Consider the following 27893-nt stretch of genomic DNA (forward strand, 5'->3'; position numbering starts at 1 on the left):
ACTCCACCTTCCCCGCGCCAGCGGAGACGATCTAGTCTGCTTGCCGACCAGACTCCGAGGCACTTTGATTTGATTTCACTTTAGCTATGGAGACAGCTCGGAGTATTTTTTCCCTCGGGTTGTCTCAACCTCCATTTCCCCCTCCTCCTCCTTTCCCCCATTCCTCCCAACACTCCCGGTTGTACACTACAGTATCCCGCCTTGAACCTCATGGCTCTCCTCGGTTCGGCCTTCCTAGGCCTGATCACATTACTGGTAGCTTTGCTCGCACCTACTGTGATTCACTATTCGAAAATCGGTGGACCTTTCCTCACGCCCAAGCCGACTGTCCTGGGTGATGGTCAAGGCCCAATTGTTATAGAAGATACCGTTCACTGCGAGGACGTACACCACTACCGCCCTGCGAACTTGCTATTTACTGCATGCGAAGATGAAATTACAACGAGATTTGACTGGTTTCCTGGCCTGGGACACCTCGAGCCCCATGCCGCGGGCCGGGGTTCGATTCATGTTGTGGACCCCAAGGTGAGTTTCTGTCGATGTCGGAGGACTCTACTATATCGCGCCAAGACCCCTCCTCCCCTCCCCCGAGCAGAGAGGATAGTAACAGAGGATATTACTCGTCTAGACTATGAAATCGAGTCGCTTGACCTTTGAGAACTTCGAAGGCCAGTTCGTCACACATGGCATCGACGTCATCGCGGACCCCAAGAATGCCGGCGCTGTTTATATCTTCGCCGTGAATCATTTGCCCAACCCAGCCTTTGTCCAGGCGAGCGAGAAAGAGCGCGAGGGCATCGAGTCAGCCCGTTCTCAAATCGAATTGTTCCACCATGTCCTGCACTCCAAGACCGTGCAGCACGTGCGCTCGATCCGCCACTCGCTCGTCTACACACCGAATGATATCTCTGCTGTGAGCCCGGAGGAATTCTACGTGACAAACGATCACTACTATCGCGACGGATTGCTCCGTCTTATCGAGGATATCTGGCCCTTTGCCAAGTGGTCTAATATCATTAATGTTCGGATTTCGGACATGAAGGCTAAGGACGCGACGGCCGGGCTGGATGCTTCTGTCGCGCACTCGGGGCTGTGGAACAATAACGGTCTCGGCGCAGGCCGATCCGATGATGAAATTGTTATTTCGAGTGCTGTCGGTGGTGAGCTGTATTTGGGCCAGTTGCATGCGGTTAATCACACTATCTCGATTCACACTACTATCCCCTTCGACACTGTCACCGATAACCCTAGCTACTACACGGATCCGTATCGCTCCGAGTCCGACGATGCGAGCGGGTTTGTTGTTGCTGGTGTTTCGCAGGGTATTTACCTGGGTCAGACTGGACATGATATTAACGGTAAAGATCCGTTGCAGGTTTGGTATACTCGTCAGACAAGTACAGGTAATTGGGAAAACAAGCTACTTTTTGAGGACGATAGCAGCCGGATTCGCACTGCTAGTGCGGCAGTTCTTGTACCTATTGAACCAAAGGGTGGTAGTGGTCGCAAGCAAGCTTGGTTGTTTGTGACTGGGTTTTTGTCGGAGAATATGGTCGCCGTGCAGGTGGATCTATAGGAGAGAAGTGAAGATGAAGATGAGGATGTATTGAAGAAGTGTTTGAGTAGTTTCTCTTTATTCTCAGTCTTTGAATTGGATCGAGGCCACAACATGAAAACAAATGAAATATGAAATTTAGCAATTCCCAAAGAATCAACCTTCAATTGTATAACTCAGGTGTCTTACTTCTACTCCATCAATTCAACCTCGGCATCAGCTTCCGCCGATTTCTGCCTGAGGATCCAAACACTTCCCCGTCCAACGCGCCATCCAACACGGAACCTTCTCTCCTCCGCATCTCCTCCCCAACCCCCCAAAAAAGAGATCAGAGACAATGGCACTCTTAACCCGGGGCCACGCCCCCCCTCCGATCCCAACTCCGGTCCCAATCCTACAAACTTTCAGCCCTGCAGCACCCACATCCCTCCGTGTGCTACCTGTCACTCTTTTCCACCTCCGCAAACCACGCCAACAGAAAGACCACCACCACCACCACCACTCAAAGCAGTACTTCAAGCAACACAAACACAAACACAACAGTGACAACCCCAACACGCGGCGAAATAAACGCCCCCATAAGCACATTCCCCGCCCCAATCGAAGTCCCCCCGCAAAACCCTTCATCCTCATCCACCTCCATCGACAAAATAAAACGCCTCGTCTCCACCGGCCGCGCATATTTAACCTTCTACAAAACGGGTCTGAAAAACGTCTTCCGGAACTATCGCGCTTCACTCCCGCTCCGCAAAACACTAGGTCTACCCATCTATCTACCCGTTTCTCCTCCCCGAAACCACAGCCACAGCCACAATGCTACTGCTGCCGCCCTTGGCCGTGGCCAATTCCAACTCGTCCGCCGTTCAGCCCGTGACGTCCGTCGCATGATCCCATTCACGCTTATACTAATAATCTGCGGCGAATTCACACCGTTAATTGTACCTATTTTCGGATCCGCGATTACGCCGGCTACATGTCGGGTTCCGAGCCAGATAACCAAGGAGCGGGAAGCGGGTAGTAAGAGGAAATATCTTGCTCTTACTGCGCACGCCAATTCTCAGGCTGCCCAGCAGGCCCAGGCCGGCACCATGCCGACGAGTATCCAGATCGGCAGTGAGCAGGAAATGACGTTGCTGGCGACTCGATTTGCGAATGCTGAGTTTGCGCGGACTGCGGATGCGAGTGGCGTTTTGGCTGCTAGTGCTGTTTTTGGAATCGTTAAGAGTCATCAACCGCGTTTGGGGAGTGTGTTGATGGGACCTGTGTACAGGCCGAGATTGAGAAAGTATATTCGTTATCTTGAGATTGATGATGGGATGATTCGGGAGGGTGGTGGTGTGAGGGGGTTGAGTTCTGAGGAGGTTAAGTTTGCGTTAGAAGAGCGTGGGCTTGGTGATGTTGCTTCTATTTTGCAGAAGGGGAGGAAGGCTGAGGATGTTGAGAGGAGGGCTTTGGAGATGTGGTTGGAGGCTAGGAAGGGTTGATTTGCATTTTGGTATTGGTTTTGATGGATTGTTTTCAAGGGGTTCTAGAAGAAGGGTCTGGCCGGGCCGCTTTTGATTTTGTATATGGGTTGTAGAATGGTTTGCATAGTACTAGAGAAGATTGTCGGGTGGTATTTGTACGATATTAGACACTTATACATGAAATTACTACTCATTTGCCATGTTCCAGTGGGAAATAAGAAAAGAAACGTGACGTTTGATATAGAAGATAAATTAACTTGAATATACATCACAAACCTTCCTGAGTGATAGTATGAAATGACTAAATGCATTCTGGAGATGGTAATATGGGCAAGCGGAACGAAAATTACAAGTCATAAAAAAAGAGTGTGCATATGAAACTTGAAGAAACCACGCTCTCGAAAACAATTATTTTGCCAATTGATCGCCTGGGATCGGGGGTATAAGCTTCCTTTCTCTCAAAAACCCGCGCTCGCAGGACGAGGAATCCAGAATCCTCCAATATTCGCAATGAAATGATCAAATCAAATAACATAATCAGAGTATTCAAGTCACTCCAGAAAGAAAACCCACGCTAATGATGCTTGAAATTGGTCGCCCTTTTTTTTGTCGGTGGCCGGCCGCGTTCGTTAGTTGACCCTGGCCAACTCAATCAAGCCATTGTAGTTGCTGGCACCGTCGCCGTAGAACCACCATCAGTAGTAGTCTGAGCCTGGATGCGATTTTGTTTCGCCCAGCGTAACCCACAACTATTACATAGATCACGGTTCCCGCTCGGCCCGCGTCGCCATTCAGGCGTATTCTTAGTACTGCACATCGAACAAGCCTTCTCAACCGAAATAGCAGTCTGCTTACGCTTGCGCTTCTTCTTCCGACTAACAAGCCGTTGAAGTTCCTCGGCAAGTGTGCGATTTTGCTTCTCCAGCTCGCGGAGTTCAATCTGCCAGCTTGAGCCGCGGGTTGGATTGAGCTCTGTGAAGAACGTGGCCGGCACGTCGGATGGTGATATACTGCGGTTACCGGTGGGAAGCCCATTCAGGCCGATGAAAGACGATAGGTCTGGGATTCGTTGGCCTAGGGCTCCGTATTGGCGGGGTGGATTGGCGTCTTTGAAGCTTAGTGTGGTTGCTTTTGATGAGCCGGGGGCATTTGCGAGATTTTCGTCTGCGGCTGCTTCGAGGGCTGTGGGGGAGGGTGGGAATGCTCGAGCGAATCGGATCTGGATGACTAGGAATGTTGGTCGGACTTTTTGGTTCGAATCTCCTGAGTAGATTGTGGTGTGTGCGGAAAGTGAGTGGCCCTTCTTATGACGCATCTGGTGTCTGAATGAAGGAAGTTCGAGGTTCTTGTCACTACCGTCGTTCTTCTTGCCGTCGTTTTCGTTGCCTGTTTCTTTGGCTGCGGCTTCTAAGGCGTCTGATATCGCATTCGGCCCGCCTTCGGGTTCCATGAGTTCATGCAGGCCTTTGCCGATGAAATCGTCCGGTGGACGTCCCAATACTGGCTTTGATTTGGTGGTCATGAATAGGATAACGCCAGACAAAGACACCTTTGCCCAGACGTCATTCTCGGCTAGTGCGGCCGAGGTACCCAACTGAGCAATCTGGTCCAGCGCGTAGACGGGTCTTGGGCGACCTGTCATAACGAGGTACTTTCTTCCTTGCTGGGGATCAATGTGCCAGGCACCGTGGCTTTCGAACCACATGTAGCCTTTATACTTCTGACGAATGCGGTATACGACGCTGACGGGTGCTGGGGTGGTGCTAGCGCGCAAATCACGAATCACAGGCCCAATGTCACTTGGGTGGCAGATGGTTGATAGCGTCTTGCCGACCAATTCGACTGGGTCATATTCGAGGATTTTGTGGCAAGACGGGGAGAGGTATAGGAATTCGCCGTTGAAAGATAAAACATGGATCACGTCGTCGCTGTTCTCAACAAGGATGCGATCCAGGTAGTTCCGTGAGACTCCAGACCCAGGAACGCCAGCTGCATTCAGGATGGCAGTAACCTGGTCATGTCCGAACTGGGTGAGGAGATCTGGCCGGAGCCGGTATACATCAGGCGGGGGTACAATGTATTGAGGAAGTTGATCCCGCTGATAGTTGATAGTGTAGTTACCGTCTGAATGTGGGGGTCAATAACAAGTTCAACTTGAGGTTTGTATCAACCAAGGAAAGCTTACCTGGATTCCTTCTTGTAATGGCGTCTGGCTTCTCTACCAGATCAACCTGGAAACCAACATAAAACCGATAATCATCCGAATCCCATCGAATTGGAATCATGGTAATCAGATTCATGAACGGTTGGCCACCTTTTCGGTAATTGATAATACTAGCCTGAATCTCTGTACGGTCACGAATGGTTGACCGTAGACGATGGACGGTCTGTCCATCAACAAAGGTTCGCTTGGCACCAGCATCGACTTTGCCATCGGGTCCTTGCAAGAATCTACAATTGCGATCCACGATCTCGTCTCTAGCGTAGCCAGTAAGTCGTTCAAAGGCGTCGGAGACATAGACAATCGGGTGGTCCTGTCGTGTGATATCACAGAGCACAAAAGCACAGGAAAGATCGACAGCTCCAATGTTGATTTTAGGGTTCGGGCGCACAGAAACTCGACTCTATTGCGGCGTTAAATTTTCAAATCCCACTATGCTGCTGCATAATTAAAGTCGAAGATACGTACTAGAACTCCTAGAATGTCGAAGCCGCTGCTCGAATATATGCCGGTATGTTCATTTTTGGCAGCGTCGGGCGTGGAAAGCCCTGGTGATTGATAGTCTTCTTGAGGTACGGGACAGGCTTTAGTCTGATATCCTGTGGCCAGCTGTCCATGACCTAATCCTAGGTTGACGACTCACCTTTGATCTGTGTCGGCTGCTTAGGCTGAATCGCCACCGGCTGCGACGCGCGGTAAGGGGCAGGCTGAGCAGGCTGGGCAGGTTGGGTGGGCTGGTTATACTGCGGGTACCGCTGGCTATCCTGGAGAGGCCGTGGTTGACGCGCTTGGGATGGATCGCTGCCTCGGGAGAAGTCAGAGTCGTCAAAACTGCCGGTAGAGTTGGTGGCGGTGGTGGTGCTATTATAGAGATCATTGCGAGTAGAAGGCGCAGGCGGCTGCTGCTGCTGCTGCTGAAGGTATTGATTCGATTGTGGCACGGGCTGGGGAAACGGGGGGTAGACCTGTTGGAGTTGTCGTTGCTGGTCCATCGATGGTGCAAGTCCCATCGTAGTCGCGGGGTAGGTTGTCGGGATGTCGTATGCGAACGCGCCACTCGCGTCGAGGTTCATCGGCATTGAAACGGTGCTAGGGATCGAGTCATAGGCCAGCATCACATTGGAGAGACGTCCTTCCAGGTCACCCTGGGGACCATGTGGACGGTTGAAGGCCTGGAGGGGGAGTTCATCGTCCTCTTCTGGCAGCACGGCTCCAAAGGCATAGTTGCCCGGGTTCGGGAAGGCCATGAGGGCGGGGTCTCCGGAGGTGAGAGAGGGGTGTAAGTGTCCTGGCACACTATCTCTCGGGTCCTCTGATTCATCGCGACCAGTCGAGAAGTCCAGGGAGTAGTTATTCATGGGGTTAGCCATGGCCAAAGGGGACAAGGGCAAAGGCGGCCTCGGCCTGCGTGGGGTCCAGAATGCAGAAGCCCGGATAAGTTGTCCCAGAGCCCCGGGAAAGAGGGGACCAATGGGTTGGAATCCAGTAATGTCAGACCAAGACTCCACTCTCAAGGATCACTTGAAGATAAAAAAAAAAAAGAGTAGGTAGGCGATATGATATATCTGGGAGTTTGCTTGTAGGTTTCCCCGGGAGCCAGCGACTTGGTATCTAATGACTTGGGGGTCGCAAAGGAGAAAAGAAGGTGCCAACTTGATTTCTCTCTCCTCTTTTCACAAAAGTACAAACACCAAATGTCATTGTGGACCCACTGGAGGGTCGTAGGCAGCCAATGGATTCGATCAGGGCTCTCTCTGTGTCCTTGTGTCTGTTTGGAAATGCTCAAGGGGTGGTGGTTTCTGGTATGCGGTGAACACCACTGATCTGATGGATCTGATGGATCGATCTCGATATCAAATCTGTCAAGTGCAAACTAGTTCCGTGTCCAGGTCAAACAAAGGTGGTTGAAGTCGGGTGGAGGGGGAGTTGGGTCAAAAGGACGCAAAGACGGCTGGGGGCCCAGTCGATCTATCACAAAATACTCCAAGACATTCGCGCCAGTGGACGGTACACGACGCATGGACTCCTCACAACGGGTACTTTGCTTGAATATCACAGGCAGTTGACAGTTCAACCACAGGTGGGGTAAAATGGCGAAATGAGATCGGTAGAATACACCGACCCTCAGTAAGGCGATGGAGTAAAACACCGCACAAGGGCACTGGGGGACTGGGATGATGAAGAACAAGTCTGGGGAAGACTAAGAGTTCCACGATAAGGTTTGGTGCGATCTAAGGAATATAGTTGAACAATGCTGTAAGGGGGACAGAGACTTTGTCCAAGTTCAAAGAGAGGAGAGAGGAGAGAGAAGAAAGAAACAAGAAAGAAAGAGGTCGGGAGGGTGTGATGATGTTCTTATTATTGGGGGTTCTCCCCAACTTCTTCCTCTTTGCATCTCCCTCTCCCTCTCACACCTCTCTTTCTCCCCTGAATTGATCTGATCCCCCTCTTTTTACCTTTGCCTTTGCCTTTGCCTGGTACTTTTGTCCATTACCCCTCTTTTACCCATTGCCTCGTTAATACTATACTATACGAAGTACCAGTGCGAAGGTCTCTCCGGTCGAGCTCGAAAGGTGCCGCGCATCGGTGGTTGACCACGCGATGGCGGACAAGATCTCAATCACCATCTGCGGCGACGGTGGATGCGGTACGTCCCTTTAGCTCCTGCAACCTTCTTTCAATTGCTGGGAATCTCCAATGGACCTGATTCGGTGCCATTGCAATGGAATATTTCGCGATCGAGATCTGATCAAATCGGGACAGGCAAATCATCCATCACTTTGCGGCTGGTCCGCAGTCAATGGATCCACGAGTATCACTCCCCTGAACCCTGAACCTGACCCCTGTCTATAACAGAACAAGCTTTGCTAATATGCATGAATGAATAGATATGACCCAACTATCGGTATTTATTTATCCTATCTCATCTCCCACACGATCGCAATCGCAATCGCAATAACAATCGCCAATACCGTACTAATGCGCAACCCCCAGAGGACTCCTACTCCGTCACCCGAACCGTCGACGGTCTCCCCTACTTCCTCTCCATAACCGACACAGCCGGCCAAGAAGAATACCGCGGACTATGGACCGACTCAACGATGAAATCAGATGCATTCTTGCTCGTCTACGACATTACGAACCCTTCAAGCCTGCAAACACTGGACTACTTCATGGACTTCATCAAGATGGAAGCCGAGCAGCGCGTAGAGGACAATGAGCGACTGCGAAAAGAATTCGGTCCCAATCCCACGGGTATTCAAATCGGCATGCCTCCCCCGGTAAAAATTATTGCAGGAAACAAGTGTGATTTGAAGGACGGGCGTGCCGTCACGTCGCGCGATGGGCTGGAATATGCTCGTCAGAATGGTTGTGGGTTTATGGAAACGAGTGCGCGTGAGATGGTCAATATTGAGGAAACGTTTGCTTGTAGGTGTTGTGCCGCAGTCGCATTGCCTATTTGGGCTGGTTCAGTAGACTAATAACGAAAACAGTACTTGTCCGTCGCGTCGTTCAAGCTCGCCGACAACATAATATGCAGGGCGCACCCGTTCGGCCTCCTTCGCGCGCTGGTCAATCCGTTCATACCACGGCCCTTCCACCGATAGGGGCCAATGCTGGCGCCCGTGAAGCTCAATCGCGACGAAGTCGATTCTTCAGATTCCGAGGCTGGAAGACCGCCGAGAAGAAGATGGCCGATGATGGTATGGAGGAAGACGCCAAGCGCGGGGCATCAGTTGATCAGGAAGAGAAAGAGAAAGAGAAAGACGAGGCCGAGCATCGGGGAAGTTGGATCCGCCGGTTGTGCTGCTTGGGTTGCGGATGCCGGTCGGGATGTGGCTGCTGTTCGGCATAGCCTCTCTCTCTCTCTCTCTCTCTCTCTCTCTGTGTGTGTGTGTTTGTGTGTGTCCTTCTTTTTTCGCTTCTCGTTTGTCGGTTTTCTTCTGTATTGCCCAGCTTATATACCCCATTGTACATGTTATATCTGGTATTTAGTTATATATAGTTCTAGTTAGTATATTACTTTGTTAGTGTGAGTGTTAGTGTATTAGTGTATTAGTATATGCCAATGGAAGAGGGACAGTCGAGATGTCAGATCCCAAGCTATCCATGTTCAACTAAGGCTCATGCATGGACGAAACATGGACAATCGCACTCTTGACCTAACTGGGAAGAATGGCCCGGAATGGTCCTCCGTCGCGATCGCGCCCGAGACCGAGGCGATGGGCCCAGTACTATTCATGATCATGATCATCATGATTCATGGTTCATGATAAGAGGTCAACCATTGAAAACGCAGACAAATGCAATCAGGCACTTCAACGTCAGACCGTCAGAGTAGGGTCAGACACTGGATCTGGAGACTGGAGACTGGTCTGGATCTTCGAGAAGTCGCCAATCTCTCCACATTACGTGGTTTGGAGAACTTAGTTACAGAGCTTACAGAGTGAGTATGTAAGCTCTGTAAGCTCTGTAAGTAAGTACATGATCAATTCTCCAATTCGATTCCCCAAAACAGGGATTACTCAAAGCGGTATTCCAGCCCAATACCAAGCAGAGGGCAGAGATTGGCATGAAGTCATAGCGCACTACCAAGTAATTCATACCATGAACTCCTGACTATACTAGTACTAGTACGGGGTACTAGTAACGAGCATATTATTGATTATTGTAGGTGCCTGGAAGGAACACGAATACGACGACTGCTGCGGCTGGGGCTTGGGGCTTGCGTTTAGGCTGGGACTCGACTCTCGTACTCGCATCGCATCGCATCGCACCGATAAGGAAAACGATGTGCCACGAGCTTGAGCTATAATAAGGCCAAGGCCAAGGGGGAGGGGGAGGGGGAGAGGCTGGTGCTGATGTTGATCTTGTTGGCAGTAGGCGGTGCAATTGTGTCCTCTGTAAGTACTCGTATACGGAGTAATCAATCATCATCAAGAAAAGGCAAGTGCGGGCTGACTCGTCTTTCTGCTTCTGCTTCTGCTTCTGTTTCCGTTATACCGTTGCGCGATCAAAAGCTTGTCGTGGACCTAGCGCCACAGCCTCAGTTCATCTTGTACATAAGTATGTAATATATCCAGCCTGTCGGAGATGGGCTAGATGGCCAGCAACTCGAATATTTAGACCAGCCTCGGCGACAAAAACAAGAAAATGGTCACGTCATGGACTTGGGGTTGCGCCCGCCTGTGGCCCACCATCTTATTGGAGGGCGGGCGGTGATGAATCACGATGTGTATGTACACTGGTGATCATTGTGCTGTCGATCGTTTAATACTTCCATTATTATTCTGTAATAGAAAGTAAAAAGTAAAGTAAAAGTAAAAGTAAAAGTAAAAGGGAACAGCTATAATTATGCTGGTTAACTGAATGTCTTCATAAAATGAACCTGGTGTAATTGTCGCGGCAGAACCTTGCCGGGGTCAGTTGTAGTGCATTCCCGGTTATACGCATTACTTTCCTTATGCACCCCGCCAAGACGTGAAACAGCAGTTCCATCCTCCCCAATTTCAATGGACATTGGGTAATTTATTAAATTATCCAAATCATAATGATTCAATAAAGTCATGATCTACTACTAGTACTCTGCTACTGCACTATTGGAAAGGGGGGGGGAACGTGGGCCCAACAGGGTACGGCCGTGAGTAAAGGAGCAATTGTGTGAATAAGACTGCCCAGGTGGAAGTGTGAGTGGCCGGAAGTCCAGTCCATTCGGATATACGTCAGACGAAGTCTCCGAGCGCCGAGTGGAAGCTCCGTCCTCCGTGAACTTTGCTCTCTAATGCCGAGTCTTCCAGGCTGATTATTCCCCACCCTCTCGATAGAGTAATCAGAAAGAATAAAATACCGTTACCAACGAAACGCATGAAAAATCAATGCAAAGAAAAAAAAAAAGAAAAAGGAAAAAAAAAATCCGGCCCTGTGATCACCAAGCAGGTGGATCCTGCATAGACATGGTCTATGATTTGATCCCCGATCGAGTGCTGTTTCTAACTTGTATGTACGATATGCTCTTAAATCCCTCGAATACAAAGCCCAGCTAAAAAGGGACCCTCCCCCCCCCCCTTCTTCCAATCTTCCCCCTCCTGGAAAACATGACTAGTATATGACCACCCTGCAACCTTCAAATTCTAAAGCTCGGAAACCCTGAAACTCTTTTACCACATCTTTTCTTCAAAGTCAATTCCCATCCATCTGATTTGATGGTTACAATACGACATCGTCATTAGATCATATCATCGACTGGTTGACGTCGATCATTTGCTACTGCCCGGATCTGGAAGTATAGCTCGGGAGCCACAAAGAAAAAAAAAGAAAAAGGAAAAAGAAGGACACACAAAATATTCTTCTACTCCTTTTTGCTTTCTATTCTCGCCGATTCCTTTCCCATTCACCTTAATATACACATACACACATCATGGCAGCTCGCCAATCAACGCCAGACTCGCATTCCGACAACGTGCGCAAGCGTGTCTGTAAAGCATGCGATCGGTGTCGTCTGAAGAAATCCAAGGTATGTTCCAAAATGAATAATGGATATGGAGATAGACATGGACATGGACATGGTCCAGGTCAGTCATCACAAAATCAAAGACTGACCAGAAAAAGTGCGATGGATCAAGCCCATGTTCACGCTGTCGAGCAGATAACGCAGTCTGCGTATTCGGCGAGCGAAAGAAAGCCCACGATAAAGTGTACCCAAAGGGGTAAGCTGCGCAACCTTGATAAACGTCATTTGTGCGATCTATAAAAGCTAACCCTCCATTTACCATTCTAGATACGTTGAGATGCTCGAACAACAACAAGCTTGGCTAGTCAACGGCCTCCAAGAACTCTACCGTCGCAACCTCGAAGGCGAGGGATGGCCTGGCGATGCCCTCAAGACCGAGCCCAACGGCCACCCGCTTACCCACGACCTGCTGACTCGCCTTGGCGCCCTGGACCACACAAAGGGCGAACACTTCGAAGAAAACCCCGACGCCATGCAGCAAGATCTCTGGCGCAACGGGATGCAACGTCAGGAATCGTCCGACGGGTCATCAGAGGCTCATTCGCCCATCGCTCGCTCCCGCTACTCATCCGATGCCTTCTCGCAATCCCAACAGACTATGCCCCCAACGCCGCCGGCTTATAGCCCCTCGACCCGTGCGCACGTCAAGCCCGAACCTGTCCCCATCAACGTCCAGCCCCAAACACCCGTGCAGGCGCAGAATCAACAATATGCGTTGTCCATGCAGGGCGTTGTGAATCCGCTAGCGTTGCAAGGCCCCCCCTCAATGGAACAATAATAGTGGTTTCAATCCCTTTGATGAGATGGATCTCATGAGTACGGCCGATTATTCAAATATGAAGTTTGAAGAGCAGAGCATGCAGTCGCCGATGTTTAATCAAATGCCGATGAACTGCGTTGGTGGGGATTATGATGACTTCAATCAGTTCCTCAATCCCAATCCGACGGAGATCACTTCGATCTGAGCTTGAACTTGGCTTTCAATGCTCAATCTCGTGCTCGTGTTCGTGCTCTTTCTTTCTTTGGAAATCAACCTTAACGCCGTATGACGTGATGCATGTACACTATACATGTTCTTTTTCTTCTGGTGTGGTGTTTTGTCTTTACGTTACACCCTTTTTTTTCTTCTTCTTTTCTATTGTCTGTTCAATCTTCTCTTCTCCTCTTTTTTATTGCGATATGGGGCTATTATCCCCCGGCTTTTTCTCGGATTCGAGAGCGATTGGAACTCCTAATCATCCCTGTACAGTTTTTGGGGCTTTTTTTATTTCATTTTTGGGTGGTGGGGGCTTTTCCTGGAGTTTCAAAACGGTTTCGTGTGTGGCGTCCCTTCTATTCTTTGATTTTCTTCCAATACAACTTTTTTTTTCCTGGAATATTGAAGATCACTCCTACTACCCCTGTTACACTATCCTGATCTCTTGCGCCCGGTTCTGAATTCTGAATCTGCAGGGCTGGCAACGTTGTACTGAACCGGCGTTTGGTGCCGCGATTTGGGGCTCCACTTTCGAACTGACAAATGCAGCTTCCAGAATGATTCATGTTCTGTCAGCGCGGAGATAGCAATCGTTTAGGCCGGCCGAGCTGCATCATATTTATAATGATTAAACTTCCAACACCGATTGATTATACGAACTGATTTTCTTGGGTGGATTTGACTTTTGACTTTTGACCTTTGACCTTTTTTGGGGATTACAGAAATCGAAGCGATTAGTCCATCCGCATCAATTATCCCTTTTCACATCTTCCCGTTTCTCTCTTCTCTCCACGTACCTAGACCTGTTCCTTCGTGCATGCAATCGAATCCACCTTGAGTCAGCGGAATCTACCCAAGTGGAACCTACAAGCACGAGCTCCACACCTCCTTTTTTTTTGTCTCCGTCCGGGCCTTACAAGACTTACGTGAGCAAGGCCGCGGACGCGGACCAAAAAAAACGGAGTCTCGAAAATTTTAAATTCAATAAGTCGCCGAACAGCCGACATACCGAATCGGGCCCAATGCTCCGCGGAGCAAGTCTTTGATTCGTGAGTGCGGGATTCGATTTTCCGCAACTGGTACTTCCACTTGCGTACGAACACATCAGTAGTTTAAGGCTTATGTAGGAGCGGATATGGTGTTGTTGTGTTGTAAATTAACTTAAAAGCTAGAGCTTCTACGGTGAGCTCTTCTGAGTCTGACATATGAGTAAACAAACACGTTTCCCCTTCCCTTTCCCTTTAGAGCATTTCTTACGTCGCAATACATACGCGTATACGACAGAGCAAAAATACAAACTTGAACGCCATTGTGAACTGTGGATTCAACCTATACTTTTAATCTTGATGCCTTCTTCTAGAAGGATTGGCAGAGGCATTGCTCTAGGCGGTTTCTAGGCGCCCAGGCCAGGGGCACAGACACAGACACAGCCCCATCGCTGATTCATTCACCGTTAAGTGACATTAGTTACTACTCGTATGTATGCCCGGCAACAATGGAGGGGTCAAGTCCGGGGTAGGATATTCCTTCGGTCACCGGAACCCCGTTCTCTCCGAGACGGATGCCGCCCTGCCTTAAACCCGGGGGGGGGGACACATGTCATTTTTTCTATGTAAGGCTGTGTGTATGCATCTGCGGTGTTTCGTACATTTATACTCCGCTCCGAGCTCTGTAATTAAAGGACTATCCTAGCCTCACTGGGATAAAGATGCGGCCAAGCACATCAAGGGGCCCCAGCTGATCGCCGACAGTAGGGTTTGATGTACATGACCCCGTGGATGTCGGCCGCCGCGCTCCTGGTTCCGCTCCGCTTATGCAGCTGTTAATTGATGCCTAGGGAATCTAGGGTGACAAAGGCTAACTAACTAACTGACTAGTTAGTTAGCTTGAGGCTGGACTGCCTCAGGCGCGTGGAGATTCACATCCAACGTCACGGGGAGATCAAACCCTAAGAACCAAAACAAATCCAATTGAAGAAAAATTCCTGTGGCACCACCTGGTGGTACCTTTCCTACTATTTATTCGTGTTTAGGCTAAACATGGCCCTGGGCCCCCATCTCACCTACAGTAGCCGCCTCCCAGCTTCAATTTATCCCCGGTGGGCGATTCCGTCCTATTGTGGGGTTCCAACGTCATGACAGATCCTTAAACTCCCCATCCCACCAAGACCACCACCCCTTGTAGTTCCCCCCTTTACAATCAAACATATTCACACCATCCATCACACACGCAAAATGCCCGCCCCCGAACAAGCAGAATTCACCTTCCTGCCCCTCGGCGCGATTATTCAAGAGTTCCGCGTCGGCGGGAAGAATATCGTTCTCGGTTTCCCCACGCAGGACCACTACGTCAAGCACAACACCCCACACTATGGCGCCACGATCGGACGCGTCGCCAACCGCATCAAAAATGGCCACATAGATGTCCTTAATGGACGCGAGTATCAGCTCAATCAGAATAACGGCCCCAATGCCCTGCACGGAGGCCCGACTGGTTGGGGAAAGCGTGTCTTCGATGGCCCGCATACTGTCCAGCGCAATGGCCGTGACGCCCTCCTGTTCAAGTACCGCTGCCAGGATGCTGAGGAAGGATACCCCGGTACCGTCGAGGTGCGTGTCTGGTACACTGCCAGCAAGGAGGGTGAGGCGAAGACCGTTTTGACGGCGGAGTATGAGGTGGAATTTGTTGGCGATGAGTGTGAGGAGACGGTTGTCAATATCACCAACCATAGGTACGTATACGCATTCTGCCCCGCTCGTCTTAGTAGCACCCTGGCTAGCTAGCTAGCTAGCTAGTCCTCCTCCCCCTACAACTATTTATTTTCTATCCTCGATGACGATACTTACTCGCCCCATTATAGCTACTTCAACATCGGCTCGGGCCCCACCATCGACGGCACAACCGCCCAACTAGCCACAGCCGACTACCTCCCCCTCGACTCAACTGGCATCCCAGAAGGAAACATCGCCAAATTCCCACGAGACGTGACGAAGCCCTTCACACTCGAAGCAGTCGGAGCCCACATCGACGATGTCTTCGTCATGGAAACTGACCCCGCCAAAATCCCGCTCGATACCCGCGGTCTGCCCCTTCGCCAACTTGCCCAGTTCAGCAACGCCGGCACGGGCCTGCATCTGGAAGTGCACAGTACCGAGCCTGCGTTCCAGTTCTACACGGGTAAGTATATCAATGTGCCCTCGATTGATGGCGCTGCGCCGCATACCGAGGGCGCGGGCTTCTGCGTTGAACCTAGTCGCTTTGTTAATGCTGTCAATGAGCCTGAGTGGAGGAATATGGTGCTTTTGAAGAAGGGGCAGGTCCTTGGTTGTAAGAATGTGTACAAGGCGTGGAAGGATTAAAGTTTGTATCGCATTGCATCGCATCGCATTGAATGTGGATACACTTCATCACCTATGTATGTACCTTAATAAGGGTCTAGGCCGAGAATTCACCGAGTCATGATCGGCTGTGGATCTAGAATTCATCCTTTTGTGACGATTTCTTGTTTTGGGAAAGGAAGGGTCTCGCTCGCCTTTGTGGAGCATTCTTCTGTCAAAAAACTCTTTTTAGTGAATTACACATGTATGATTGATTCTTCTTGCGTCTTCGTATGCAGGAATGATGTATACAGTGTTGCCACCGACAAGTTTCACTGATTAGTTATGTGCTACTCGTATGAGAGCTTAAAGTTGCCGAGGCACGGTTCCGTGGATGGGACCCGACGGTTCAAAACGCTGCCGAGTATCGGGAGCCGAAAGTGCCTCTGCTATCTCCGTGACAGCCCAAGTACGAGTACCCGATCCGCGGCTTCTCGGCAGCTTTTCTGCGAGCCATTCCCAGACCGATTTGGCGATTCGGAGGGTCCGCTCCACTTGCGGCCGATCTTGGGTGTACTATGCTATGTACGCTATGCTATGTACGAGTATGGTGGAGGTAGAAAGAGTTTGACCGCTGACAAACCCTAATCTGGAAAAGGTGTTTTTGTTACTTGTTTTTTTTGGCTTTTTTGGGCCCCCCTGTGTACTCTGGGCCCATGCTACTTCACACTCATTTGGACATGGGATCATACGATAATCGGTCGGTTCCGATAGTGTACATTTGAAATACACATTTAGCTGCATTGGATAGGTCCGAATGTAGTATGGTCTTGTACATTGTTCACCATAAATCCTGCTGACACGATACGCCTTCTACGCAACGGCTACCCTATCCGGAGAGACAGGACCCGATCTATTCTCGTTGCTTAACCTCTAGCGGGGGGTCCATGCTGTACTTTTTACTTTTCTGGTAACCTCCCTGGCCTACAGGCTACTTTAAGTTAGAAAAGGATAAATGGATATAGGAGCAGAACCTGCTTTGCTGTGGTACTCGCAGAAGCTCTGGAGTGTAAGTGGCTTTTGTTCGTTCAGCGTTGAAGAAGAAGGGCCCCACTCCCACACACAAACTTGCTGAGTCTCCTCGCCTACGCCCTAAATGGAACTACTAGTACTACATATAGGGCGGAATATATAATCCATCAACTCGAGAAGAAAACAGGCTAAGCCCAAAGAAAATCCAAAATCGCTCGATGGAGCATTATTACATACTGTACATACCACTGGTACCGTACGAACGAGGTATCAGATCGGGTCTGTGCCGTTTGCCGTCTGCCGTCTGCCGTTTTCCGGAGGTTAGGTTGTCCCTGTCCCGCCCACGCGGGTTTGGATTTCATCCCCTTTCCTGACGTAGTAGTTTGTGGGTTCGTTCTTGGCTTTCTAGAACGTGGGATAGAACGATAGAACGGGGGCATAAAACGGGTCGGGATCGGAGCCATTCTCCCGTGTCCATGTCGTGTGCGCGTCTGTGTGTGGCTGGGGCTGAAAATGGCTGAAAATGCCTACTATATCCATACTACATAGTCCCGAACCTTCTTTTCAATGCGCTATTTAGTCTGGCAGGTCCGTTATGGATGCTTGGCGTGAATAGTGTATAATTTTATGCTGAGATCGACCGATCGGCCCGGTTTTGTACTTTACCACCGTGACTTTAATGAATAGCGTGGGCGCTTGGACTCGCACTATAGCCTTGTTATTGTTTCATGTCCATAGAATAGAATGAATGCGGAGAACGGAATACCGTATGTAGGTACATCCGTTGAGGCTGAGGCTGAGGCTTTTACTGTCCGAAACTGCTAGCTTATTCTTGGCTAGGGTCTATTGAATAGCGTGGTCTGGCCGCCTGTTTCTGGCTAGATCCTTTATCTGTGGATACTGTGTGAGTCAGCGGCCGCCAGCGGCCGCCACAGGGTTTTTACATTCCGAGCAGACGGAACACGGGTATACGGAATTGTGTACATCCGAAGCCGTTCTCGAGAAGTATGAGATTCAAGATGGAAATATGGATTAAGGCTATAGTTTCTAGAATGTAGTGCGTCATTCTGTTGATGTTACAGCTAACCTTAAAGCAAGTATGGAGTGATGTAGATAAAATTGCATAAACGGCATAATGTCGTACGTATAGATTGTACCAACTTGTGATCGCAAAATTCAATAAAGGACTCGATATAGGCAATTCAGAATGTACGGTAAAGGGACTTTAGCCAGGCAATTGTATAGCAGATATACAGCTCGATGGATGTGAGTCAGGTCAACGCATCTGCTACTAGTAGACATAACAAGCCTCGCCGGCTCACTTGTGCCTAATGGTAATAATAATATGGTTTTCCAAGGTTAATGATAATGAGCATCTACTGAGTGGTATTTAGTATTACTATCATGATTTTACTCTTTTGCCTAAAATATACATATTCAAGTTGGGTTAAGTTCTTGGTTCTGCCACCTGCAGCATATGTTTCTTTTCTTTGAAAACATCTTGATTTTTGCTTTGTGGCATGCATTGCTGCTCTGCGATACTCTCTCTTTGTTTTCCTTTATCAACTTTCTCTCATTTGGGGATCTCCGGCCTTTTCCTTTGCGGCCTGTATTGCTTTGCTTTGCTTTGCGATATCTTAGTTGGCTCTACTAATATAATTGCAGGATCCATACTAAATACTATCTATATATACGATAGCCAGAAACTCCAGTATAGACTACAGCATTCAACCAAACACTTGCTGAATGAGGGCAGATCCGTTTTGGACTATTGTGATGACGAGAATGTTGTTATGACTACACCGATTAAGTGACCCCAGCAGTGACACTCCCATTAGGTCACTGAGTGCTATCAATTTCACCAACAAAGTTCAAGGTACCCGTTTCTTCGGCAGGAACCAGCAGCGTCACTAATTACCCTCTCACTATCGCACGTTCCTTCTCGATCATCATACCTACCTCACCATTACCGTGACTCCCCATCTTGAACAACACCAACATCAACGTCAACAACGAATCTCTTTGTGCTTTTGTTCAACCTACGAAGTCTTCCCACTATTGATTTCTTGACATTGTCAGGAACATTGGTCTGGGAAACCCCCTCACACATCACGTCACGCAACTGCCCTTTCACTTCGTTCTTGCTTATCCGGTGTCGATTGATCTTGAATGGTCTTGCTGGACAGCGTCAGTAAACGATCACCTTCCAGAAAAACATTTCCTCTAACATATAATTCGCAGCTAAACAATCACTCCCATTGGCGATAACACACTCGGAGACTGCTCAATCGGTTACGGTTACGTTAACCACTCTGCCGCAACCCACAAAACCCCTGGCCCGAGAGTAGCTGGGCTGAAACCCAACAGGGAATTATCACTTCACCGAAATGCCAGTCATCAACTCAATCGAACAAGAAGGTCCCTTCAATCTTCAGCCCCTTATGAAACGAGGCAACTGGGCAGACAAGAATCGCGGTGTCGTTTTGGTCTTCGTCATCGTCTTCATTGTCTTTCTCGGCCTCGTGTCCCTAGTAGCCTATCGTCGGTGGATGAAACGAAAGGCCGACAAGGAGTCATACGAGACTACGGTTTAATCAGATCGGAACTAAGGAATCATATGATGTCTGATCTGACACGGGAATGGGGGACTACTATCAACATCAAGAATCATCTCCATGTGAAATGCGAGTGGGGTATACCGGCTCATTCAAATCGCCCATATACTTGCCAGTTATCGCGGGAATCGTGGAAATTTAGAGTGGCACTCTCATTCCTTTCATTCCTCTTGTTCTTCCCACCATGTTTTGGAGCCTAGTGCTACTTAATGTTACAGTAGCTACATCCATTGCTCCAAGTCAAGTATGTCTCCTTTGCATCTATACTACTTAATACTATGATATTTGGTTTCTTACGTGGAGTAGTAATTGCCGGGGCTCAAATGATCCACAGATGCATACTATATTGTGGAGAGCAGCAAGGCTCCCAGGTGCTGCCTTATAGTAACCTAATCTCGAACTAGGCTAGTAGCGAGATTTGCCCCCGGTGGGCGCATATTTGAGCTCATGTTTTCCCCATTTTAAGACCACTTTAAAAATCAACCCTCCAAAAAAACCAAAGGGGAGAAAAAATAAGTATGCGAATCCACCACCTACTCGCGGTGGCCTTGCTACCACTAGCGTCCGCAACCCCCTCAGCCCCATCCTCAGCCTCAGCCTCAGAGCAAGAACAAGAACAATATATCACAATCAATTATGGCGGGGGGCACCAGACCCTCGACCTCATGCGCTCCATCGCCTCAGCCCAAAAAGCCAACGATCCCATCGCAACACACCTAGCCAAAAAGCTTCGCGACCTTCGCGCTCAACCCGTGAAAAAATCGCCCTACGACGTCGTCTGCGAAACATCGACAGATATCAGCGCCGAGATATACCCGCTCGACCCGAGTAATCTCCACCCGCAGATCGCATGGGCTGCGGCTGAGATTGAGGCTCTGTTCACGGGCCAGCCGTATCCGGGTGACTACAATATGCCCAAACACCCAGATGGATTTCGTGTTGTGCGGGCAGATTTAGATCAGTTGCCAAGCACGATTCAGGGGTGGATTGAGGGTCATCCTGGGCAGAAGTCGTTTTGCGTGGTTGAGGGAGTGGTGTTCTTTGCGCCTGGGGGTTATTTTGGAGATGTTGGGGTTGTTTGCTGGGGAGGGGGGGAGGGGAGTGTAAAGGTAAGTGATTGCTTGTTGATTTCTTTTCTCTCTTTTGTTCAGTACTAATTGCCATTGCAATCAGGTCAATTTCCCACAGACCCTGAGGTATATTTAAGCCATCAAGGCGAGGATGTCATCTTCACTGCTCATCTGTTGGGAAGTGCGGAGATTGGACGTAATTTGTTTTTCAAGGCCGTTGCAAGGAAACAGATCAAGGAGGATGTACAGAGTGAGGAGAGCCCTGGTAGTGGAGATACGGTAGATGGCATTGGTTATCAGTTAGGATCATCTAACGGTAACGGGCGTGGCAGCAAGCCTACTAAGGACGAGCTTTGATACAGAAGACGGCTACTATACCATGCACGAAGGCATGATTGGACAGTCGAAATGCAGGCAATGGACTGACTATTACTAGTACTATATCAATGGTACTAGCCTAGGACTGCTATAGCCCGAGCTGAGTAAATAAAACTACCCCATCCCATCCCATCCCATCCCATCCCATCCCATCTGCCGAGTTGCACGAACCCGTACCTGCAGAAACCCGACCATGGCCTTTTTTTCCCGGCCCGAATTAAAATAAAAACAATTTAAGATGAACCATATCATATCAATACAATATACCAGATACTAGTATCATTAATATTTGAAGGCTCAAATGGCTTAAAGAATAATAAAATACACGTGACCCGTCTATACCATCTCCGATTCTCCCCGACCCCGCGCGGGGAGATTCAAAAGTGCAGTCATCGCAGATCTCCCCCACCTTAAGCCCACGCAACAGTTAATTCAATTTCAACACTATGGCAGCAACATACGGTGATGTTAGGCATCTACTGCCGGGCAACTACAAACGCCAAATCACCGACTGGCTAGAGGAGGACTGTCCCAGCCTGGACTATGGCGGTTTCGTCGTCGGCGAGTCAGAGGGTGAAGCTCGGTTACTGGGGAAGAGCAAGGTGAGTTACCAACCAACCGGCAACCAGACCAGGCCGATAAGGAAGGGAATCAATTTAAACCCGCGTTGTGAGTTAAGGCCCAGGCTGATCTGTTATACAATGCGACTAGGGAATAATCGCCGGCATCCCCTTCGTCGATGAGGTTTTCTCACAGCTTGGATGCGAGTACGTTTCCCTTCAATCTATGCCGCACCGTCGGCATGGAAAATCTTCCCAACTAACATACGCTACAACAGAGTCGAATGGCACATAAAAGAAGGCCAATCCCTCACCCTCACCCCACACCACCACTGCGCAACAGTCCGCGGACCCGTCCGCAAAATCCTCCTCGGCGAACGCGTAGCCCTAAACATCCTCGCCCGCTGCTCGGGCATCGCATCGAAGAGCGCCTCCATGCTGTCCGCGCTCCGCGCCGAGGGGTGGCAGGGCATATTGGCCGGAACACGCAAGACGACGCCCGGGTTCCGCGTCGTTGAGAAGTACGGTATTCTTGTCGGTGGCGCGGATCCGCATCGTCATGATCTTAGCCATATGACCATGCTGAAGGATAATCATGTGTGGGCTTGTGCTAATAACCGTGCCGCGGCGGATGGGGGTGTTGAGGGGCTTGATCCGAATTCGATTGAGTCTATTGCTGCGGCGATTCCGAGGGCTGTGCTTGCTGCGAAGAGTGCGGGTGGATTTGCGACGAAGGTGGAGGTTGAGTGTCGGAGTGTTGAGGAGGCGAATGCGGCTATTGGGGCTGGGGCTGATATTATTATGTTGGATAACTTTACGCCGGAGGGAGTGCGGGAGGCGGCGAGGTTGCTTAAGAAGGAGTGGGCTGGAAAGGGGCGTGCGTTTTTGATTGAGGTTAGTGGTGGGTTGACGGAGGATAATGCTGCGGCTTATACATGCCCGGATGTGGATATTCTGTCGACCAGTTCTATCCACCAGGGAACTGGGATTGTGGATTTCTCACTCAAGGTCTCGCTGCGGTAGATATCAAGGTTATGTATATCATTTAGACGAATAGTAAAACGTGTATCCATGCAATAAAATTGTATTTGAATAGAGATACAAGAGAAGAAGGGTAAGAAAAAAAAAGTTGATCGGATCCAGTCCAGTCCAATTCAGTCCAACGCCTCTCATGATCATCGTAATCCCGAACATCGCAAGACAGAGTGCAGGCAAGATGCAACAGAAAAGCGAACAAAAACGAAAAAAAGAAGGTCGAAGAAGGGTATATAGTACACAAAGACATTACTGCATCAACCTATCAATGCAAAACACAGTTCAGACTTCGATATCTACCGTAAAGCCCTCCCCTTCACTCGAGCTCGGGGCTTCATCGGAGGTCTGTGGGCGATTGCGTCCATTCTCCGTGATGGTCTTTTGGGAGCCAAGTCCAAGTCGGGTGCGCTCTCGTCGCAGTTGATCTTGGAGATTCTTGATATCGGCATCACGTTCTTCCAATCGCTTGCGTGCTCCATTGCGGTCGAGAAGACGGCCTTCACGCTCGGCCTTCAGTCGCTTTTCTAGCTCATGCAGACGGTGAATCCATTTCTCGTTATCCCCGTCCCAATTTCCAGTTCCACCGCTACCGCGTGTGCGATGTGTCATCGCGACCACATTGTTGGTCAATGTGCTCGTCGACGAGGAGTGAGAAGGCTGCGGCAGGCCTGTGGAGTGGCGTGCGATACTTCTATCAGAGCGTGGCTTCTCGCTGGCTCCTGATGTCGAGTTCTGGCGCGTCAACGAACGCTCAAGGTCGGCGGGAGAACCAATCGATGGAGACCGAGACCCGGAGGCCAATACAGCCGCAGTAGTCGCAGAGGAAGATCCATGGGCACGAGAATTAGATTGGAGTAGGTTGATCTCTGCTTTCAAAAGTCGATTTTCGCCGCGCAATTTGCTAATCTCGGGAGACGAACTTGAATGGCCACGTCCATTGCGTAGGTTCTTGACGGCTTCCTCGACCCGTTCGAGTCTGCGGACTCTCTGGGCAAAGGCGCTTTCAAGGTTGTGGTACTGCTTGGTCAAGTCATGCTCGATGCTTCTGACACGACCCTTGAAACCTGAAACCACCCCTTCGACAGTTTTGATGGCAAGCATCAGATTCCGGTTGAAACCAGGCCAGAAGAGGATATTGCCGATGACTTCTTGGCTTGGTAAGTTGCCATTGATCAAGCTGTTTGAATGAGCCCAATCGGGACCACAGAGCGCAGAAAGTCTCTTCCAGACAGTAAGGAACAATGTGTTGCGCTCACTGAGCTGCTCACGGAATTGCTGTTCGAGAGATGTGAATCGCTTGCGATCCTGATTCCTAGCGATTTCTAGGTCCGTGATGCGAGAGTTGCTCTGGGTGATAGTCCGTGATGCTTGTTGATGGGACTTGAGTGATTGTTCAAATGATTGCTTGTCAGCCCTGCGAGCTTGTCGTTCACGTTCCAGGAGCTCAGAGAGTTTGCGGGATTCAAGTCCATGGCTTTCCAAAAGAGCATCCCGATTACGAAGAACCGTCTCTTTCTCGTCCAGTTGTTGTCGTACGCTCTCCAACTCGAGCGCAGTGGATTCAAGTTCCTTCTGAAGCTTCATGATGTTGGAGATCAGGCTTGTTCGACTGCCGCTGAGATCTCCGAGGGTTTCACGGAGGTTATTCTCCAGATCCGTCAATCGTTCTCGCCAAGTGTTAGCCTCAATCTCTTGCGTTGAAAGGCTCTTCTTCAAACGTCGTGCCTCTTCTTTAGCTGATGACGCTTCCCGATTCAGTTCATTCATGATGCGCTGAACCTCTTGTTTCTCCTTGCTGCCGACGACCTCACGTTGATGCCTTTCGTCTGCCAGTCGTTGCTCGAGTTCCCTGGTCTTCTCCTTCTCACTATGCAGGCTTATGTGGTAGGTCTTCAACTCGGATTCCAGATCTCCAATGCGAATCTTATCGACTTCCTGCTCCTCTCGAAGGAAAGCAATCTCGTTCTGGCTAGACTCGATTTGCACCGTCAAGCGTTGCACCTTGGTATTGGCCTCGAACAAGCTCTTCTCAAGAGACTCGAACTCGCTGTTGGTTTCCTCCAACTCTTGCTGAACAGCCTTGTACCGCTCCAAGTTGTTCTGTGCATCTTCCTCGAGTCGAATGATACCCTCGCTGGCCGAGCGCATCTCTGCCTGTAAGACCTTGAGGTTCTCATCCTGGTTTTGGAGCTCTTCGTTCAGACGTTGACACTCGACAATCTTCTGGTCCAGCTCCTCTCCAAGAGTATCCAGTTCTTCTTGAGCTTCTGCGCGAAGATCTTGGAAGGCAGCATCGCGTTCATCTGCCATCTGAATTGCTTGATCACGCTCTTGTTGAAGATTTTGTATTTCCTCTTCAGCCTGGTCGACATCAGCCTGATAGGCCTTATCAAGAGCCTCGAGCTCTCCAACGTAATCATCTACTTGAGCTCGGATGGCCTGGTTATCGAGTTTGAGAGTCGACAGTTGGTCGCGTAGCTGTCCATTTCGAGCCTCGAGCTCTTCGCGATCCATGTCTTCGCGGGACACCCCAGTAGCATCACTGGGCTCCGACATTGGTCGTCCATAGGCACGAGATGCAGAACGGTCGAATATGCTGTCTCCAGCCACAGATCGACCACCATCTCGTCGCTGGCCAAGTTTCAATTCTTCAATTTCCTGATAGAGGCGTTCCTTCTCACGGTTTCGAGATGTGAGCATCGAGGTTTGAGCGCTGACTTCTTTCCTAAGCTCTGCATTTTCCTGTTTGAGAAGTTCAAGCTCTACCATCAAGGTACTGCTAGAGGTACTCATCAATGCACCGCGGTTGCCATCTCTGCTAGATTGTCGTGAAACGGTTGATTCGCCTCGATCATACTGTCCTGACTTTGGAACACCTGTAGCTGTATAAATCTCGCTGCGAAGACGAATGGATTCGTCTCGGAGATTACGATTCTCCTCTTCGGCTTGTTCACGAGCAGCAGTCTCCGCTTCCAACATGTCTTTCCACATGTCCTAGTGTATAGTATGTCAGCCTGTCATCAGATAAGTAGATTAGTGAAGACTGACTCTTTCTTCCCTTGCGCCTGCATCATCAGAACCTCCTGTTCGATTCTCATTCAGAGACTTGACCATTTCTGCGAGGCGTCGCTTTTCCGATTCTCTGGCCAAGCTCTCCGTTCTCAAGCGCTCGATCTCAATTTCATAGGTTTCAACTCGCTCGCGTAAGAAGACAATCTCTCCATCTTGAGCCGAGTCTCGGTCATCTTCTGACGCTTCGGGGTCATGGTTGACCATGGAGTCCTTATCAGATTGTTGATCCTTCATCTGTTTTTCCAAATCGCGAATTTTACGTCTCAGACCTTGGTTGTCTTTCTGAAGCTTCAGCTTGTCGGACTTGAGTTCAACATTTTCGGAGATCATTTCCTTGATACCCTCCTCGGACCGCTTGTTGAGCGCTTCATTGAGGAAATGGATTCGCATCTTCAAATCGAAGTTCTCCTTTGAGAGACGGTCAATGGTGCTACTTTGCTCCTTTAGGGTCATGTTACGGCCACTTCGACCGAACGCAGGGGTTGCAGCCCCCGCTCGTTTCTCAGGTGACGGACCCGTGTTGCCATAGTCTTCGCGAAACTTTTGGACAAATGTACTGGGTACTTGGATGCCTTTGATGCGCTCCGCAATCACCGTATCACTGGGGAAAGAGCTCTGGGGTTTAGCTTTGGGAGTAACAGGACCTCCTTCGTCGAAGCCAGTCTGTCTTGAAGACCGCGGTGAGCCTTCCTCTTCCAAGGTTTGCAGACCACCATCAGGGGGTCCAGTCGCATTGCGTCTGTCGAAAGGGTTCTCTTCACTGTAGCCTGATACACCAGATGCCATGCTGCCAAGGCTGGTTGTTCGTGTGACATGGGCACGACTTCCCGCATTAAGACTGCCCCAGTTCTCAGGAGTGGCGCCGCCGGATTGAAGGGCAAAATCAGCACCTAGTGTCGCATCACTGTGTGTAGTTTCGGTGTTGTTACTTGCGATCGAAGAGTGCGATAATCGATTGGCGGACTGGCGGCTAGTCAGGTATTTAGGCCGACTTGATCTTCTGCTAGCAACACTACCACTCTGGTCGCTGAATAGTCTAGATGGACCTGGCGAGATACTGCGAGAGCTTTGTCCGAGTTTTGAGGGTGTGAGCTGCGATTCGTTCTCAGCTTGGGACATTTGAGACCTGAACGATGGTTCATCGTGGGTAAACTGGATGGCGTGGGGCGCGGGTTCGGATGAGAAATTCTGGTCATGAAAAGTACTCCGGAAAGTTGCAGCTGCTGAGGGTGACGAAGCTAGCGAATCAAACGTTGATTCGTTTTCTGTTTGTTGTGTATTGTAGGTCGGGGCATTATCAACATCCTGGCGCTCGCCCGCTTCAACAGGACCGGTTCGATCCTGCTCTGCATCTTGGTAGCTTTCTGATGGTGGAATGAAGGAAAATTGTGATGACTCGTTTTGTCCGTCTGTGTTGTTAGGATCGTGGCCACCACCAACCCCAACCAGATAGGTATCGTCTGCGCCAGCTGTTGGTCCAGCCGTGGCGACCTCAATTGTCGACGGCTCGGGCAGGAAGCTTGACTCCATGTCCATCAACTTCCGACGCATCTCATTCTCCTCCATCAAGGTTTGGTTGTTGACTCGTTCGTGATCGCCATTTTCGCTCAAGGGGAATAGACTGCTGTCGTCGCGGTCGGTCAAGGGGGGGAAGCACACTGGTGTCATCGGGGTCTGGAAATGTCGTCGCTGTGAAGTCCAGCCCTTCTAACTCTGGATCCGCGGTGTGCGCAGACATTGTCGTGGTGTCGTCTTGGGCATCGCGCGCATCGTGTGCATCATTGGTGGATGTTATCGAGTCGTCGATGGTACTCGGGGGGTGAACCCCCCGCGCGTCCTCGGCCATGAAGTAGTCGGAAGCGCCAAAATCGGCATCCAGGGGTGATAGTTCGTCTGGGGTAAGGAATGCGCCAGACTCATGAGAAGAGGGGATGCGCACCGAGAGCGGGCCTGTGACGATCGGAGGTGTTGTGACTGGGGCCCTGGTCGACATGGTGACCGCGCCCAAGCGTGTTTTGGGTCTCCACCCAGCTGTGCGTTTACCCACAATGATTGGCAGATTAACGGCGCTGAGAGGTATATGGA

The 27893-nt window shown here is 49.9% G+C and overlaps 10 protein-coding genes across 10 annotated transcripts; 8 read left to right on the forward strand and 2 right to left on the reverse strand.

Moving 5' to 3' along the window:
- Window positions 1–210: 210 nt before the first annotated feature.
- Window positions 211–3039, forward strand: N7481_012676 (uncharacterized protein; the record flags this gene model as incomplete). Its single annotated transcript, XM_057271895.1, has 3 exons — window positions 211–525; window positions 629–1564; window positions 1972–3039. 3 exons carry the CDS (start codon window positions 211–213, stop codon window positions 3037–3039), a joined length of 2319 nt encoding a protein of 772 aa, XP_057116083.1.
- Window positions 3040–3673: 634 nt separating this feature from the next.
- Window positions 3674–6612, reverse strand: lreA (uncharacterized protein; the record flags this gene model as incomplete). Its single annotated transcript, XM_057271896.1, has 4 exons — window positions 3674–5145; window positions 5207–5645; window positions 5711–5826; window positions 5886–6612. 4 exons carry the CDS (start codon window positions 6610–6612, stop codon window positions 3674–3676), a joined length of 2754 nt encoding a protein of 917 aa, XP_057116084.1.
- Window positions 6613–7843: 1231 nt separating this feature from the next.
- N7481_012678 (putative RAS small monomeric GTPase) lies at window positions 7844–9098 on the forward strand (the record flags this gene model as incomplete). The annotated part of the gene is made up of 3 exons (XM_057271897.1): window positions 7844–7889; window positions 8237–8671; window positions 8737–9098. The coding sequence occupies 3 exons, from the start codon at window positions 7844–7846 to the stop codon at window positions 9096–9098; spliced, it is 843 nt and encodes a 280-aa protein (XP_057116085.1).
- Window positions 9099–9505: 407 nt separating this feature from the next.
- Window positions 9506–9827, forward strand: N7481_012679 (uncharacterized protein; the record flags this gene model as incomplete). The annotated part of the gene is made up of 2 exons (XM_057271898.1): window positions 9506–9658; window positions 9762–9827. 2 exons carry the CDS (start codon window positions 9506–9508, stop codon window positions 9825–9827), a joined length of 219 nt encoding a protein of 72 aa, XP_057116086.1.
- Window positions 9828–11660: 1833 nt separating this feature from the next.
- Window positions 11661–12718, forward strand: N7481_012680 (Zn(II)2Cys6 transcription factor domain-containing protein; the record flags this gene model as incomplete). The annotated part of the gene is given in 4 exon segments (XM_057271899.1): window positions 11661–11756; window positions 11852–11949; window positions 12021–12486; window positions 12500–12718. The coding sequence occupies 4 exon segments, from the start codon at window positions 11661–11663 to the stop codon at window positions 12716–12718; spliced, it is 879 nt and encodes a 292-aa protein (XP_057116087.1).
- A 2245-nt stretch (window positions 12719–14963) lies between these two features.
- On the forward strand, window positions 14964–16088 carry N7481_012681 (Glycoside hydrolase-type carbohydrate-binding subgroup; the record flags this gene model as incomplete). The annotated part of the gene is made up of 2 exons (XM_057271900.1): window positions 14964–15460; window positions 15590–16088. The coding sequence occupies 2 exons, from the start codon at window positions 14964–14966 to the stop codon at window positions 16086–16088; spliced, it is 996 nt and encodes a 331-aa protein (XP_057116088.1).
- Window positions 16089–19465: 3377 nt separating this feature from the next.
- N7481_012682 (uncharacterized protein) lies at window positions 19466–19672 on the forward strand (the record flags this gene model as incomplete). Its single annotated transcript, XM_057271901.1, has 1 exon — window positions 19466–19672. The coding sequence occupies one exon, from the start codon at window positions 19466–19468 to the stop codon at window positions 19670–19672; it is 207 nt and encodes a 68-aa protein (XP_057116089.1).
- Window positions 19673–20358: 686 nt separating this feature from the next.
- N7481_012683 (uncharacterized protein) lies at window positions 20359–21120 on the forward strand (the record flags this gene model as incomplete). Its single annotated transcript, XM_057271902.1, has 3 exons — window positions 20359–20802; window positions 20867–20889; window positions 20946–21120. 3 exons carry the CDS (start codon window positions 20359–20361, stop codon window positions 21118–21120), a joined length of 642 nt encoding a protein of 213 aa, XP_057116090.1.
- Window positions 21121–21587: 467 nt separating this feature from the next.
- On the forward strand, window positions 21588–22724 carry N7481_012684 (nicotinate-nucleotide diphosphorylase (carboxylating); the record flags this gene model as incomplete). Its single annotated transcript, XM_057271903.1, has 3 exons — window positions 21588–21743; window positions 21853–21908; window positions 21980–22724. The coding sequence occupies 3 exons, from the start codon at window positions 21588–21590 to the stop codon at window positions 22722–22724; spliced, it is 957 nt and encodes a 318-aa protein (XP_057116091.1).
- A 294-nt stretch (window positions 22725–23018) lies between these two features.
- Window positions 23019–27801, reverse strand: N7481_012685 (putative anucleate primary sterigmata (ApsB); the record flags this gene model as incomplete). Its single annotated transcript, XM_057271904.1, has 3 exons — window positions 23019–25730; window positions 25785–27466; window positions 27621–27801. The coding sequence occupies 3 exons, from the start codon at window positions 27799–27801 to the stop codon at window positions 23019–23021; spliced, it is 4575 nt and encodes a 1524-aa protein (XP_057116092.1).
- Window positions 27802–27893: the final 92 nt, after the last annotated feature.

The sequence above is a fragment of the Penicillium waksmanii genome (genome assembly GCF_028829765.1).
Source record: "Penicillium waksmanii strain IBT 27052 chromosome Unknown utg000010l:1.0-3698451.0:1.0-3701458.0, whole genome shotgun sequence".
NCBI lineage: Eukaryota > Fungi > Ascomycota > Eurotiomycetes > Eurotiales > Aspergillaceae > Penicillium > Penicillium waksmanii.